At 49.8% G+C, this 15569-nt stretch overlaps 1 protein-coding gene across 1 annotated transcript; it reads left to right on the forward strand.

The window, feature by feature from the left end:
* The first annotated feature begins 8979 nt into the window (after positions 1-8979).
* LOC110475170 (lymphocyte antigen 6E) lies at positions 8980-15320 on the forward strand. Its single transcript, XM_021539102.2, has 3 exons — positions 8980-9114; positions 13350-13469; positions 14556-15320. Exons 1-3 carry the CDS (start codon positions 9063-9065, stop codon positions 14762-14764), a joined length of 381 nt encoding a protein of 126 aa, XP_021394777.1. The 5' UTR covers positions 8980-9062; the 3' UTR covers positions 14765-15320.
* Positions 15321-15569: the final 249 nt, after the last annotated feature.

The following is a 15569-nucleotide window of genomic DNA, read 5'->3' on the forward strand; positions in this document are numbered from 1 at the left end:
TTCCAGGATGAAATATTCCACATCAACTTCAGGTTTTGTGCTGTGGGCTCTGGATCTGGTGACTGGTTTTAAGTATTTTGTTTAATGGATGGAGAGGAAATGAAGGGAAAGAAGGAGGTGACACTGCAGTGGTGGGCAGGGACAAGAGGACACCAACACCCCACTGAGCTGTGCCTGGAGATGACAGCTGTCAAAAACCCAAATCAACAGCAGAACCTGCTGATAATTTTCTCTCACCAAACACAACTTCGAAAGGGAAGGAAAATTAGGATGGAGAAGAGGAAGAGCAAAAAGAAGGAAGAGATGTCCAGCTGCTCAGGGCAGGCACTGGTGGGGCTGTGGTGGCTGTGCTGCATCCCAATTCCAGGAGCAAGTCCTCCAGGAGCAAGCCCTCCATACCCTGCACAGTTTTCCCTGAAGGACCTCAGGTGCTTTCAAAAAACTCCGAGAAAGTTGGGCTCAGGCCAAAGCTGTTACTGTTTTACCACCTGTCATATTGGCAGGAGAACGAGGAAGTAGAAGGAGCAATTTTTATCTCAACCATTTTTGCTGGACACGAGAAAGCAAAATCTTGGTGGGGAGACCATATGGAGGGGAAGGAACAAGTGGAGGGTTGAATAAATCCAGTGAGGGTGAGGGGAACCAGGATGGACACAGTTCAGGAGGGAGAACAAACTTTATCCTGATCTTTTGCAGACCCTTACTGCCAGCTCTTCCCCCACTTTTCACCACAGCAGTTTAAGTGCTGCCAGAAGGTCAAATGAGAGTGGTTTCCTAGAACTGTCTACAAATTGTCTCTTCCTGAAATTTCTGGATGCCGAAACAGCTGAAGTAGCCAGGATTATCCTGCCTGATTCTTTGGAGGTGAAGGGGTTGTGTTCAAAAGGATTTACTCATTGTCTTGTCCACCCACCTAGTTCCTGGACTGAAAGCTCCCGGTTATGGGTGCTGAAGGTCACGGAAAAGTAAATCTGGAGGTGGGAATTCTGACTTTGTCAGCGCTGATCCTCTGAGTGGGAAATCGCTGGAAGTATTTCAAATAAAGAAGGAAGAGAGACAATTTAAAATTCTTCTTCTTGATTGGAGGTGAGGAATGGGCTGATTATGAAGTCACAGCTCCTTTTCCACACTGGTTCCTCCCTTCCCTGGGCTGGAGGAAGGCGTAGGTAGAAGATCAAGGCTTTTGTGGCCCAGCTTTAGGCAAAACCTAAATCTCCTTTTTTTTTCCCCATGGGTTGAATCAGTCCCATTTCCCTTTTCCAGCGTGAGGTTTGGGTGCTGGTGCTCTGCAGGCTGAGCTGTCTGGGAGAAGAATTCCAGGTGATTCTTGGAGCCTCAGTGTAGGATTTGTTTTTCCAATCCCACAGCTTTGAGCTGCACTTGCAGAGTCAGGAGTTGTGTTTGTGCTTCCACGTGTGGAGTAAGAGGGAAAACAGGTGTGGAGACACAACCACATCAAACACAACAGCAAGAACCACTTTGCTGCCACAGACATTAATGAGATGAACTAATTAACACATCAAAAGTGAATAAAATTAGTGTTTTCTACATAAATATGCAAATCAGTGAGGGTTGTCAGCCAAAGTGGTGTCCAGGAAAACTTGGAAAAGAAATACATCACAGCTACCAAACCCAGCCTGTTTCTCCTGCTCCTGTTCCTTTGCAGCAGGGAAATCTGGGTGTTTTGGGAGACTGGGTAGCAACAAATCACAGACTCATTAAGGCTGGAAAAGACCTCCAAGATCATTGAGTCCAACCTGTGACCAACCCTCACCTTGTCAACCAGACCAGAGAGTGCCACCTCCAAAGCCTTTCCATGAAGAAATGTGGAAATAACCCATTATTATAAAGGGCATAGGGAACTCTCTAGGGACACACAGAGCAGCCAACCCAGAGTGGGAAAAAAAAGCTCTGAAATAGATAATCAATTAATGGTGTAGGGGCTATCAAGGAGGGAGGGATGATCAGCAAGGATTTTATGATAGGTGGGTGATATCCCTCCCTGTGACAAGATAGCAAAAAATCTGTGAGGGTAAAAGTGGTACCTGTCACACAGCTCAGCCTTAATAAAGATTTTGGCACAGTGTCACGAGATGGGCTCAGAAAGCAAAACCAAGGAAAGCCAGTCGGGCTGAAATCATGAGCAACTCACAGCCAACAATTTGCTGTCAGGCTGGAACGATCCATTAAAAGGCTCCTCTTGGCTCTGCGATGATGCAAAGTTTTAATTGCTGGTTTGGATGATGTATTAGACAATAAATTCACTGAGCTCATGGGTGACGAGCTGAGAGAATCTGCAAGCAGGAGAATTCTGGGTGATTCCAGTAAATTTAAGTGGTAGGTTGAGAAAAGAGGGTGTAATTTGGGAAGGACAAGCACAAAAAGCTCTCCAGTTAATGCGGCACAAATACGGGATGAGGGAATCTCCCTTGCAGCAATCTGGCAGGAAAAGAAGGTGTGCTGGATCACAAATGTAACGCGTGTCAAACTTTGAGAAAAAATGTGAAATAAAGCCCTGCTGGAATTCTGCACTCCATGGAAAAATCTTACACATTGCACTGGGAAGTGTGAACTGGTGTGTGACGGGATGAGAACGTTCCAGATCCTCCAAATGGAAGGCTCAGGCTGCTTTGTTCTTCCCACTTTTTGTGTTGGGGTTGATGGCAGCAGCAAAGAGGATTTTAGATAGGATCAGAAGGAATTCCTGGCATCTAAAGTAGGGTGAAGAGCTGGAAAACTGCCTCCAGGAGCAGCAGCTTTAGTACCATAATTAGGATTCATCAAAGCATGGAGAAACTTCGGTCTCAGCGTCTCCTTTGTGTCTCCACTGGGGCTGAGTGAACTCATTCCTGGTCATTCCCATTCCTGCCTCTGTCTGTCACCTTTCTGCCATTCCCACATGGATCTCGTTCCCTCCACCAGAGCAGAATTGGGGTGCTCGGGGTTGGGCTTTGCTTTATCACAGAATCATGGAATGTTTTGGGTGGGAAGGGACCTAAAAGATCTCATTCCAACCACTCTGGCCACGAGCAGGGACACCTTCCACGAGATCAGGTTGCTCCAAGACAAAGACTGAACAGCAGAAGTGACCCAAAGCTCTTCCAGTGATGTGGAAAGAACCTCCACGCAGGAATTTTCACTCCAAAGGAGTTCGGCTCCAGGGGTCCCAGGATTTCAGTCAACATTAAAGCAGTGCTGAGGCAGAAGGAGGAGAGAGCTCTGCACAGGAATGATGGTTTTACTGTTTTCCTGCTGATTCCTTATCAGGCAAGTCCTTAAATTCCACACAAAGAATCGGGGGTGCCAGGGGTTCCATTTTCCTTGGTCCAGGAGAGGCAGGAGCAGGACCTGGCTCTGTGCCCAGTGCTCACAGCAGCTCACCTGGGACCTGCCTGCAGCTCCAGGACGCAAAATTAGATGTTAATCAGCAATTAGATAACGAGCAGACACTGCTCTTGGGAATGAGAAACTCCCTTCTGCAGTCACAGGAAACCGGAGGAATAAAAGTCCCTGCGAGATCTTTGGGGAGAAGAGAGATTTTATACTTGATAATACAAAAATCTTGGAGAAAGTGGATTTTGCCTTTCACACGCTTCCTTGGGGATTTCACTGGATCACAAGCACCAGTGTGGGTGTGCCCAGATCAGCTGGCCCGCATCACTTCTGTGCCACCAGCAGCCAAAAAAATGAAAGTCCCGCAACTCTCCTTGTGCCTTTAAGGTTGAGCACGAGGTGAAGGTAAAAGGTGAAAGGCAGAGCAAAAAAACCCCAAATTTGGACTTGTTTTTTAAGCTTTTGGAGAGAGAATGCTGTCTCTGCTCACTTTCTCTTTCGTTTCTCCCCTTTTAGGTGAAATCCTGAATATGTCAGCCCTTTTGTTTACTTTATCTGGGTGTTTTATGGCTCCCACCCTGCTCTTAGTCCTCTGGAGTTTCCTATCCAAGGTCAGCTTGTTCTTTTTCTACTTTTGAATGAGCACAGGCACGGTGCTCCACAGCACTCAGTAAATGCCTCTCTTTTTACCCTTTGCTTTGCTGGTTCTGGTTCTTCCACACCCAGGAACATTCCCATTCCCATTTTTTACACCAATTTTAACATTTCCACTACAAACCTCCATAAGTCTATCACCTTGCCTACAGCTTCAGCATATTTTTGTGCTGCCTCCCTGAAGCCTCGTGAATTCCTTGTCTGTAAAGTGAATTTTTTTGGTGGAAGGAATAAGGGAAAGGACTGAAAAGCCTCTTCCCTTCCTCCTCCAAAAAAAAACCTGGAGATGAGGCTCCAGGGAGAGGAGGTGCCCAGGAAATTTTTCAGGTGGTCCAGAACCTCTGATAGCACAAAAAAAAAAAAAAAAAAGGCCAGGATTGGGGAAAAAAAGCTATAAAATGGGTCCAGAGTTCACCCAGGAGATGGAATTAGGCCTGGAGACAGGGATAAACACTATATACTTATACAGTCCTTATAACTATATAATCTTTATGTAGTAACTGTATAATCCTTATATAGTTAAGGATTAATGTTGGAGAAGAGAATAATGAAATATCCTGAGTTGGAAGAGCAAAAGTGTGAAAAATGCATATTATATAGCTCTATGCAGATAGTTACTGTATGTATTATGTTATATTGATTTGTTGTAGTTAAAATGAAGACTTTAGTAGTTAATGAAAAAAAAAATAAAATAGAGACTCTATATGTGGGGGGGGAAGTTTTTTTTCTTCATTTTTTTAGGGTGAGATACTTGCTTTGGGGAACACCTACATCTTCTAAAGGAGAGGAATTTATGGCTTCTTATCAGAAGAAATTAATTTCTTCAGGCCTTACTCAGACTCGAAGATGCCAGGGGATTAAAGGAAACAGTTGACATACAACGGACAGAGTATATTTTTTAAAATAAAATGTATGCATCACCATGAAGAATGTATAAATATGCAACAAGGGTATTGTTTTAAGGGTAATTCCTTTGTTCACAAGACATGCTTTTCACAACTTAATGTCTGAGAGCATCCGGCCGGCCGTAATTCTTTGCCTTTTATTGTCTTGTAATTATCCTAACTCTAAACTTTATTACTTTAATTATATTACTATATTTGTAACCATTTTATTATTATTAAACTTTTAAAATTTTTAAAAAAACCAAGTGGTTGGCATTTTTCACGAAAAGGATCAGCAATTCCAACTCCAGAAGTCACCACCTGAGGCCAGAAACAGATGGAGACAAACCCCAGCACACGGCCGAGGTCATCCAGGACGTGGCTGGAGACGGGGACACTTACAGGGCCTAAAGGGTTAATCTTGAGCTTAACGGGGTTCCTGGAGCCATGGGCACAGTCTGGGGAGGGCCCTGCTGAGATTGCTCGGGGAAATTAAAATTTTTGCCAGAGAAACAAGCTCTTTAAAGAGTTTTCCTGTCGAAAGTTAAAAACAAGCACGGCTGAGGGTGAGTCACGCAGACTTTGGAAGGAGGAAGTGTGAGAATTCCAACACCAGCTGAGCATCACCAGGCAGCGATCCACTTTCACCTCAGGCTCGGGGAGAGAAGGGAAAAGGAAATGTGGATGTCAGCCAGAAGTGAAAGTTCGTCAACCTGACAGCCAGATTCCGACAGCAGGCTGTGGCTGGAGGGGGCAGATGAAGGTTTTATTCCTTTATCAATAAAGAATATAATAAATGGTGTGGCCCAAAGACTTGGTTGGGCACCTTTATTTCAGGAATTTTTAGGGATCTCAGTAGCTTCCTGAGAAAAGTCCCAGGTTTTTCCTCAGAGGATGCAATAGAGGTGGTAGAGGACAGTGACCTGTTTGGCACCATCGACAGCAAAAGATAACCTGCAGCTTGGTTTGCCTGTGGAAAATCTATGTCCAGAGCATCCTTGGATGCTCCAAATATGATCCTGAGGGTCTCCTGGGCAACTTTGGTCCAAAGAGATCAGGAGGGACTTCAGGAGGAGGAACACGCGGGGTGGGATGAGGAGGAAGGGCTGGGATATGGAGTCGGGCCTCCCATTCAGCCCGGTGCAGCAGGGTGGTGGGAACAGGAATTCCAGGGATGGAATTCCAGCTCCAGCATTCCCTGGAGTGGAATTGAGTGGGGCTGTGCCAGCACCTGGGCAAGGAGGACCTTCATGCCCAGATTATGTTGTGGCAAAGTGCTCTGGGCAAAGAGAATTCTGGGGATGAGAGGAAGCAGCAAGGATGGAGATGCTGGGTTCCTGCTCCCTCACGTCCTCCCAGCCCTCTGCCAAAATGATTCTCCACCTTTTGGCAGGTGAGATTGGATTCTGTCACAGAGTAGTTCCAACCCCCTCTGGAAAAAATCTGAACAATTCCCAGCTCCAGAGCATGATGCAATTACTGGAAATAAAAAGGTCTCTGTCCCCTTCCTGGGTCATCGGAGGAAAGCTGTTTGAGCAGTTCTGCTCCACCAACAAGGGAAACATCTCATTTGCAAATTCCTCTGAGGTTTTGGTGCCTCACGTGTGCAGCCAGGCCCAGGAAGTCTCACACAAACTCTGAAACAGAATCGTGGTGGGGAAGGAACCTCTCCCTTGTCCCACCTGGCTCCCCAGAAGCTGAACAAGCTTTTGCTGACCCTCATTTACAAGCTTTATCTGGTCTAGTGCCTGTTCAACATCAAACCCTTGCAGGCCTAGTTAGTCTAGCTTTAATTTCTGCACCATCCCTGCTGCCCCAACCCATGAAGGGACCTGTCTCACTCATCATTTCCTGATTTTAACTGTACCCATTCCTCCCCAGCATGCCACAACCATGAAGTATTTACCCCAACACCAGTTTGCCTTCTGATCCAGCCACTTCCTTATCTTCTTCTCCCTCAAGTGTGTTTTGGTAGCTGTCCCCACCTTTCCCCAGCACAGCCCACATTCCTGGTGCTGGACTCTACCCCTGCTGCCTCTCTTGCTTCACCCTTTTTGTGAAGAAATATTTTTTGGCCTTGCACTAACAATACTAAGCCAGTGGTTCAATAAAGTCCTCCAACGACCTCTAAACTTGCAAGAAGAGCCTGGAGCACTCAGGACAGTGTTTTGTGGGCTGGACTAGAACAGAAATCTCTGCCAGCAGAGTTTGCTGTGTTGAACTCTGCTGTCTGTCCCACACAACAGCCTTTGGGAGGAGGTGGGAGATGAGCTTAGGCCATGGGATATAAAATATCCTGAGTTGGAAGGGACCCAAAAGGATCATCGAGTTCTCAGAAGGGCTTCCTTCTTTACCTGGTGTAATTCCCACCACAGAAAACTGGTCCCTGGTGGTTCTGGTCACCTCTTCCTTCTACAAGCATCCTGTCATTAGTGCTGTCCCCGCCCAGCCATTCCAGCAGAATCGGGATGACTCCAGATCCCGTGCTGGGTTGTGACCTCTGTGACTCTTAGGTCCTCCCTGTTTCCTTCTTATCAGCAGGCATACCCTCTCCAGGAAAAAAAAAATGGGGCTGATAAGGTCAAATGTAAGTGTGGGAGAAATCCTGGAAGCTGTAGATCTTGGGGATGAGGAGAGTGTAACATAAAATCCCAAATCTGTGTTGGAAAAGATCTTAAAGATCATCCAGTTCCTGCCATAGGCAGGGACATCTTCCACTATCCCAGGGTGCTCCAAACCCCATCCAACCTGGCCTGAAACACTTCCAGGGATGGGGCAGCCACAGCTTCTCTGGGCAGCCTCTGCTAGGGCCTCTCCACCCTCACAGGGAAGAATTTCTTCCCAAAATCCAACCAAAATCTACTTCCTCGGCAGGGATTTTGTAAATGTGTCTGAATTACATTTTCTCAAGTTACCACAAAACTGAAACTTCCCATTTTTTTAGTATTTGGTTTGTCCCGGCCGTCTGTTCCAGTGGAAGATGTGAGACCACAGAAACTGCTCGGAAGTCAGTTCCTGCTAGAATACCTGGCAGTGACAAATAAAACTGAGCCACAGGAAAGAAAAGGGAAACAGGGGTTTGCAGGCATGGGTTTGCTTCCCAAGCAGAGTGCTCTGAATGCCTCCAACAAGACAGGAGCCGGAATTTCTCCTGACAGATGCATTCGCCAAGAAATGCTGACTCTGCAGAATTAAACCCATCTGTGGCACAGAGTTTGTCAAGCCTGCTTGTTTCCTGCTGGCTCACCAGCCTTATCCTCCATTCCCAGGCTTTCTTGACAGCCAGTTCCACAGGGGCCCTCCCCCGCTGCCCCTCCTGCAGCTCATTTCCTAGAGGATTTAGCTATTTCCATAGGACCTACTGAATTTGGGACACTCCCAACATCAGGGGACTTATTTACAGTCTGAAGACTCATCCTGCCAAACAGCCCAAGCTGTCCCATGGCACTCCAGCTGCTGGGCTCTTCAAGCTTCCCAATCCTGTATGTCTAATCCAATTTAGGCTCTGGTCAACAGATGGGAGAGTTGGTTCTTTATGTGCTTGGATCGTGAGTGGGGGCTGTGCGTGCAGAGGGGTCAGACCCAAAGAGGGTGTTAAATGCAGGGGGATCCATGCAGGGAGCCCTGGATACAGGGAAAGTGTGAGTACAGGGTGGTTTGGAATGTGTGGAGGACGATGTGTGTGCGCTCAGAGGATCTGTGAGAGGAGATGCACGGAGGAGGGAAGGGAGGCAGGAAATCAGCAGGTCCTGTGGGTAGAGGGAGTCAGAGAATCACGGAATCCCAGAACAAGCTGAGTTGGAAGGATTGGACTTGGATGAGTGGGGTCCAGCATAGAGGCAGCCCCCTAATCCCGCCTCCTCCTTCAGGGAAACAGAGGGGATCTGAGAGGGGGCTGGAAAAAGCCTCTTGAGGCACGGCTAGGGGAAAGCTGGCTCCGTTCCCCCTCGGCCAGCCGCTGCCATGCCCACACCTTCTTTCCCAGCGCCCCTTGCCCGGCCGCGGTTCTCCCTAGCGGGTAAACGAAACCAGGCGTGGCCGGGGAGGCGGAGGGGGGAGGCGGCGCGGGGGCCGGGCCCGGCCCGCGGGGCGGAGCCGCCGCCCTTTCCCCGCCCCCGGCGCCCGGCCCTGCCGCCAGCCCCGAGCTCTTTCAGCCGCCCTGCGCATCTCTCCGGCCACATCGCCCGCACCATGAAGGCGCTCCTGCTCGCTGTGCTGGCCGCGGTGCTGTGCGTGGAGAGAGGTAAGGGAAAGGATGCTCCCGCCACCATCGCCTGCCCCGCGGGTCCCCCGGTCCTTCTTCAGCCCTGCGTTAGAGAGCAAATTGGGGGCTGGGGGAGTGATGCGTGTGGCAGGGTAGGCTGTGGAAGTTGGAGGTTTGTAGGGGATATGAGGGTGTAAAAGGGGTTGGGGGCACAGCGCTGAGCCGCGCTGTGTTTCGGAGCGGGATGCGGGGGTGTCTTGCCTCGCAGCAATGTCCCTCCTGAAGCAGGAACTTCAGGGCTGCCCCGCCTGTATGAAAAGGTGAGCATCTCCTGCTGTGCGGGTGGGTATCCTGGAGCTTTTCCCAGTTGCAGCTGGAACAAAGAGCAGGGCCGGCTCCGCTCCCCCTTTTTCGGCGCAGCCAGCCGGGATAACGGCGCTGGGATGGGCTGAGATGCGGCCGAGAGGAAGGGGGGTGGTGGGGAGAGGCAGCCCAGCCCCGGCAATGGCTGATGGAGCAAAGTCAGGGCAGAGCCACTCGTGATTCTGGCTCCTGCTGCCCCCTCCGAGCATCCTTCGGGGCCGCCTGCGGAGCGCGGTGACCCCTAAGGGACAATGCCCTGGGTGGCGCATCCTGGGGCAGCCGCCGAGCCTGGGGAGAACGCGGTTCCTGTTGCTGCGTGTTCAAACTGCCAAGTTGCCCAAGTCGCAGGTCCTGCCATCCCCTCCTTCCCCATCGACTCCATTCCTCACTATCCAAACTCCTTGGGGCCGTGGAAGCCGCGTATTGTTCCCATATGTCGCTGCTTGGAGAAGCCAAACAAAGAGGCAAACGGGAGAGTTCTGGGCTCTCCCAGCCCCTGCTCGGCAAACAGGGCTCCTTCTTCTTTTCTGAGGGCACCGCTGAGATGGAAACCGGCTGTTTGCTGCCCTTTCCAATTCCCCTTCCCAGTGGGATCCGGGAAGCAACTGGCGATTGAAGCGCTGGGAATCGGGCAGAGCCCAGCTGGCTTGTGCTCAGTTCCAGCGGGCAAGGCCAAGGCGATGAAGGGTTTCACCCCCCGAAAAAAAACAACACAACCCTTTCAGCTTTAAAAGTAAGTTTTTATCCAGGCAAAAGGGTTTGCTGCAGGTGATTTTACCCCCAAACACTTCCAAGCATATTTTGGGGGGGATTTCGCAGAAGAGCTTTACCTCCTGCTCAAAGACCTTGCCTCTGGATCTTGATAAGGATTTTGCCTAAGAGAATGGAAAAGCAACATCGGGGCTGAATGGAAAAACTGCCGAAGCATTTTCCTGGTGCTAACGAGCTCCAAAGTGGGCTTTTAAAGGCCTTTTTCCCCCCCCTGTCTTTGCAACAATTATTCAACCGTAATCTGTAGGAATTCCCCCAAAAGCCCCGCTCTGTTTTGGGAGCTCTTTGTTCCTCTGGGCACCCGAGCAGCAAACAAATAAACATGAATTCTTCCACTGGTGAAAACAAAGCTTCTCTTCTGCATTGTGCAGTCTTGTGATTTTTTTTTTCTCCCTTTTTTCCTTTCTTGTAACCTTGAGCTCCAACTCTTTGCTCAGTCTACAGCTGCATGAAATTAATTCTGCCACCCCTCTTGTGCCTTTTGTCTAAACCACTCAGCCTGTTTGTGCTCTCATAACTCTGCAGTGGGTGTTTTTTTTTTTTGGGGCAGAAAGTGAGAAAGTGTCTGAATATTTCCTTTCTTAAACTCTGCCTCTCCTGGAAGGATTTTTTTTTTTTTTCCTGTTGTGACAAGGGGTAATGGGTAGGTGTGCCAATGAAAAACATGGGGACAGGTAGGACATGCAGTGGAAGGAGCAGGGATTGAGTCACGTGGCAGAGAATTTCATGCCCAACAGCACTTTTATGTCATGTCCAAAGATTTCTGGTGTGTTTGTTCCTGGAGCCTTTAATGAACAGCATTGCACCACTCATGCCTTCAGCGCAGTGAGCAAATGCATATGGGGACATCTGTCCTGCCAGAATGCCCACAGGAAGGCTGTAATCCACTTCATTCCTGATCGCTGAAGATTCCTGGGATGAGTCAATTTGCCTCCTCGGGGTGGTTGTGAGGTAAAGAGTTTGGGACAGGTCACCTGAGAACTGAACTGGGCTTCACTCCGAGCTCCCACATGGAGTTGTGGCCAGCCCGGTGACCCAGTGGCTGGTCCCTAAACGCAGAGATCCACTGAGGAATCTCTCCGCGAGGTTTTGACTCAGCTGGTGGCCCTTTAATCCCGGTGCTGTGGTTGCGGTGGCTGCGTTGGTGTGCTCAGGTAACCCGGGTTTGTTTAGGAACCGTGTCCAGAGTTACGATTCTTGAAGGAGGCGTGAGCCAGTCCAGGAAATTCCTGCTTGGGTGGGGGGGTGGTCTTGGTTTCCACTCCATAGCAGAGATTTGGCTGCTCTGCTGTGACATCCAGGATCTCCCACTAACCCACTTTAATCTGTTTCTCTGAGATTATATTTTGTTTCCTGTCCTCAGCTGTGGCTGCTCAAAAGTCATTCCTCTGAGAGCAATTGTTTTTTTTTTCCCTCATTCTTGCAGAAGCCTTTTATTTTCCTGACAGAAACAGGAATGAGGAGAGCAGTCCTATGGCAGAGTGGGACAGATGCTGAGCAATATTTGTCCAAATAATAATTCTTTAAACTATCCATGTCAGTAACTGCTGTGCCTCAAGAGAGCTCTCCCAGGGCTTCCCCCGCTTCACTTCCTTAGGAAAATATTCCAAAGGGGTCTACAAGAAAGCTGGAGAGGGATTTTTTTTTACAGGGCGAGAACAAGCAGGAATGGCTTCAAGCTGAAAGAGTTTAAGTTTGGGTTTAGGTTGGATATTGGGAAGGAATTCTTCCCTGTGAGGGTGGGGAGACCCTGGCTCAGGTTTCCCAGAGAAGCTGTGGCTGCCTCATCCCTGGAAGTGTCCAAGGAAGTGTCCCCAGGTTGGATGGGGCTGGGAGCACCCTGGGGTGGTGGAAAGTATCTCTATCCATGGCTGAATGATCCTTCCAGCCCAAACCATTCCGTGATTTTTGACAATCCGTTTGTGGTGGGGCTGAAGGAGGTGGGAGCAGGGACGGGGCTGCCTCACACTTCCCACCCTCAATCAGCCCCCGCTCTGTTTTGCATCCCATAAATACACAAAGGGAAAGGCTGTGCCTTGTGGAAGGGCTGCCTGGGAGCTCCAAAATCCCGAGTCCGTGGAAGATTGGGAACAGATCTGTCAGCATATGTAGGTCAACAACTGCAGCGTGGATGTGATGCTCTTGTATGTAAAATACAGAGATCAAAGTGGCCGTGGCCTTGCTGAGTCTCTGGTCCAGGCTGTCTCCACAACCATTTCCCACCCCAAATCCTGTTTTCCAATCATTCCTCTCTGTGAGGGATGAGGGATGGGAGCCAGCTATTCCATCCTGCTGCTGTAGGATAAGCCTTAAATGGCCTCAAGTTGCTCCAGGGGAGGTTTAGTTTGGAAATGAGGAAAAATTTCTTCACTGGTCAGATTTTGAAATGGTGGTGGGATCACCATTTCTGGAAATGTTGAAGAAATGGTGCAGCTGTGTTGCCTAAAGACTTGGTTTAGTGGTGGAATTTGGCAGTGCTGGGTTAATAATTGGATTCAGAGATCTTGGAGGTCTTTTCCTGAAATGATTCCACAGTTCTATAATTTTAGGGGACCTGCTGGCCTTGCAGGTCTTGAGCTTTCTGCAGCTGAAAAATCATTTCCACCATGTGCTCCAGCTCAAGCATGGCCTGATCGTGATGCCCAAAACCGGGTCATGGAAAATTGGAACTCGTGGTCACACCTGAGCATTTCCCATCAGTGTCACAGAATCATAAAATCAGAATGGTTTTGCTTGGAAGGGACCTAAAAATCATTCTAACAGTTCTAACACCATGTGGTGGCTGAGCTGAACAAGCCCAAACCTCAAAAATTCGCCTCTGGAGTTTGGTTTAAAGTTGGCAGCTGTAGCTCGGACACATTCTTAGTGCAAACAGGGCAGTGACAGAAAGTACCAGGCTGTGGTTGTATCAGCTTTAGCTGATAAGAGCTTGAAATACCTCTCTGAGGCTTGAACCCTTTGCTTGGCCGATTTTTTTTGGGGAAAAAAAAAAAAAAAATCCCATATTGCAGGCTGATAAAACCGAAACAGCAAGTGTGGCTGTGGGCAGACGCGAGACGTCCCGTGGGACAGAGGTGGGGACCTCCAAGTGAGGACATCTTCCCACCAGCCCCTAAATGAGGTTTGCCTTTCTCTTGCAGCCCACACGCTCGTCTGCTTTTCCTGCTCGGATGCCTCCTCCAACTGGGCCTGCCTGACGCCTGTCAAATGTGGGGAGAATGAAAACCACTGTGTGACGACGTACGTCGGAGTGGGACTCGGTGAGTGGTGACAGCACCTCCTCCTGCCCCTCCTGGCTCCTCTCCCGGGTCACCCACTGAGCTACGGTGAGGTTTTGCCTCCTTCTGGCAAAAAAAAAAAGAAAAAAAGGGGAAAGTTCTGCTTAGCAACTGAGTGTCCGACCATCCCACGGGAATTCTGAGGAGGGACGCGCTGCCAGGAGGAGTCACGTTAAAGCCCACGTGCCTGCACCGATGCCCGCGAGTCCGGGGGGAATTTCAGGCTGGGGGCGGGGAGTTTGCTGATGAATAAGTGAAAGCTTGCAGGATGCTGCAGGCTGCCTGTGTGGGAAGCTCCAGGGTTGCTGTTCCCGCTGATTTTTTGCCTCGTGTTTGGGTTCTTTGTCCCCGAGTCCCACCTTTGCTTCACTTTCTGTGGACGAGGCGGGAAGGGAGGGTTGCGGGTTTCCTTCCTGAGTGCCTGGAGAGATTTGGGGGGTTCTTTCCTTCCCAGCCGCTGCTCCGAGGGAGGCAGGATGCTCTGGCAGATCTCCTGGAGCCTTTGCAGGAACCAGAGCCCATGCTGGCTCTCCCTGGCAGGAGGAGGGGGAATTTCATACCTGAGTCTGCAACGTGGGTGGGTCAGATGTGCACAAACAGAGACCGGGAGTGTTTATAAACTTCCCTTTGCAGCCCAGTGCTAATGGTTTCCTCTTTCCTGCCTCTTAATGTGGGCTGTGCCTCTCTGGAAATGCAGACTCGCCTCCCAAGTGTCTCCCTTGAGGAGCCCCAGAGTGAAGCTCAAGAGGGATTTTTGGGATTCCTGGCAGGAGCCGTGTCGGTTGAACATTGACCGATCCAAAGGGGCGTCCCTGGGGCGTTGTGCAGTCTCTGGGGTGTTTGTGTGAGCTTATCACAGGTGATCCTTGATAAGATGGGCTGGCTGGGATTCCTGTCTCTGAGATCCACTTCATCCTCTCTGGGACACTTCATCCTCCCTGTGCCGCCTGCACCGCCCCGGCTTTTCCAGCGCTCTTAATTCCTTTGCAGAGCAGGCAATCAGAAACCCAAAAAAAAAAAAACAAACCCGTTCCAAACCTGCCTCTTTTCCTTCCTTTCCAAATCCAGGCGGCAAATCCGGCCAGTCCATCTCGAAGGGATGCTCTCCCATCTGCCCCAGCGCTGGGATCAACCTGGGAATTGCGGCCGCCTCCGTCTACTGCTGCGACTCCTTCCTCTGCAACATCAGCGGCTCCAGCAGCGTCCGAGCCAGCTACGCCATCCTGGCCTTGGGAATTCTCATCAGCTTCATCTACGTCCTCCAGGCTCGCCAGTGATGGGGCTGCCTGAGGAAGAGCCGCCTCCCACGGGTCTCGTTAGCCAATATCTTCTCTGTTGCTGTCTGCAAGGAGATCCTCTACTTCTCAGCAGGCTTCCAAGGTGATTGTTTCCCAGACTTTTTTTGCTCTTCCAAGCGTTGGAGAGCTGGGCGGTTTGGCCGAGCTGTTCTCCTCCTCCTGTGGACGTCTCCCGCTGCACTCTCGCTCCTCCTTGGCCAAGGTGGATGATTTTGGAAGGGTTTCTGCTTTTTTCTACCTATTAATAATTCCTCCCCCCCACCCCCATAATTTCTAAATTAAACCAGGCTGGGACTCGCTGAGAACAGATTCACCCCAAGCACCACCAGGTCTGCTCCAGCACATGGGTGGCAGGAATGCAGGATCCAAAGGGAGACACGTTCCTGGCCCCTCGCAGCTGCAGTCTCTTTTTATAAAATAGTCTCGTTTCTTCTGATCCTGGGCTGACTTTTCTGGAAAACCAATGCCGTGTACCTTGTCCTTCCGAGTTCTGTAAGTGCCAGACCTGAATAAACTTGCTCCTGATGTTACCTGAGATGGGACGTGTGTGTGTTTCCTTGCTCCAGGGATTAGGAACTCTTTTATGGAAAATCCCAATATTGGTACCCAGCACGAGGGTCCCTCACCCTCTCGAGCAGCTTTTGGGTGCTTCACCTCTACATCCTTCCCAGTTGTGAGCAGCAAATCCATCTCCTCCCTGTTGCTGTCCTTCCTGATAAAAGCCTCCGGGCCAGCTTGTTCCACCTCCCTTGGGAATGACTTTTTCCAGGTGCATTTGAGTGAT

Source organism: Lonchura striata, chromosome 1, assembly GCF_046129695.1.
Source record: "Lonchura striata isolate bLonStr1 chromosome 1, bLonStr1.mat, whole genome shotgun sequence".
Classification (NCBI taxonomy): Eukaryota; Metazoa; Chordata; class Aves; order Passeriformes; family Estrildidae; genus Lonchura; species Lonchura striata.

Excerpts from the sequence above, each read along its gene's own strand:
- LOC110475170 (XM_021539102.2), top strand. The coding sequence starts at position 9,063 with ATGAAGGCGCTCCTGCTCGCTGTGCTGGCCGCGGTGCTGTGCGTGGAG. Across the intron at positions 9,115-13,349 it reads GGTGCTGTGCGTGGAGAGAG|CCCACACGCTCGTCTGCTTT; the intron begins GTAAGGGAAAGG and ends TTTCTCTTGCAG. Across the intron at positions 13,470-14,555 it reads GTACGTCGGAGTGGGACTCG|GCGGCAAATCCGGCCAGTCC; the intron begins GTGAGTGGTGAC and ends TTCCAAATCCAG.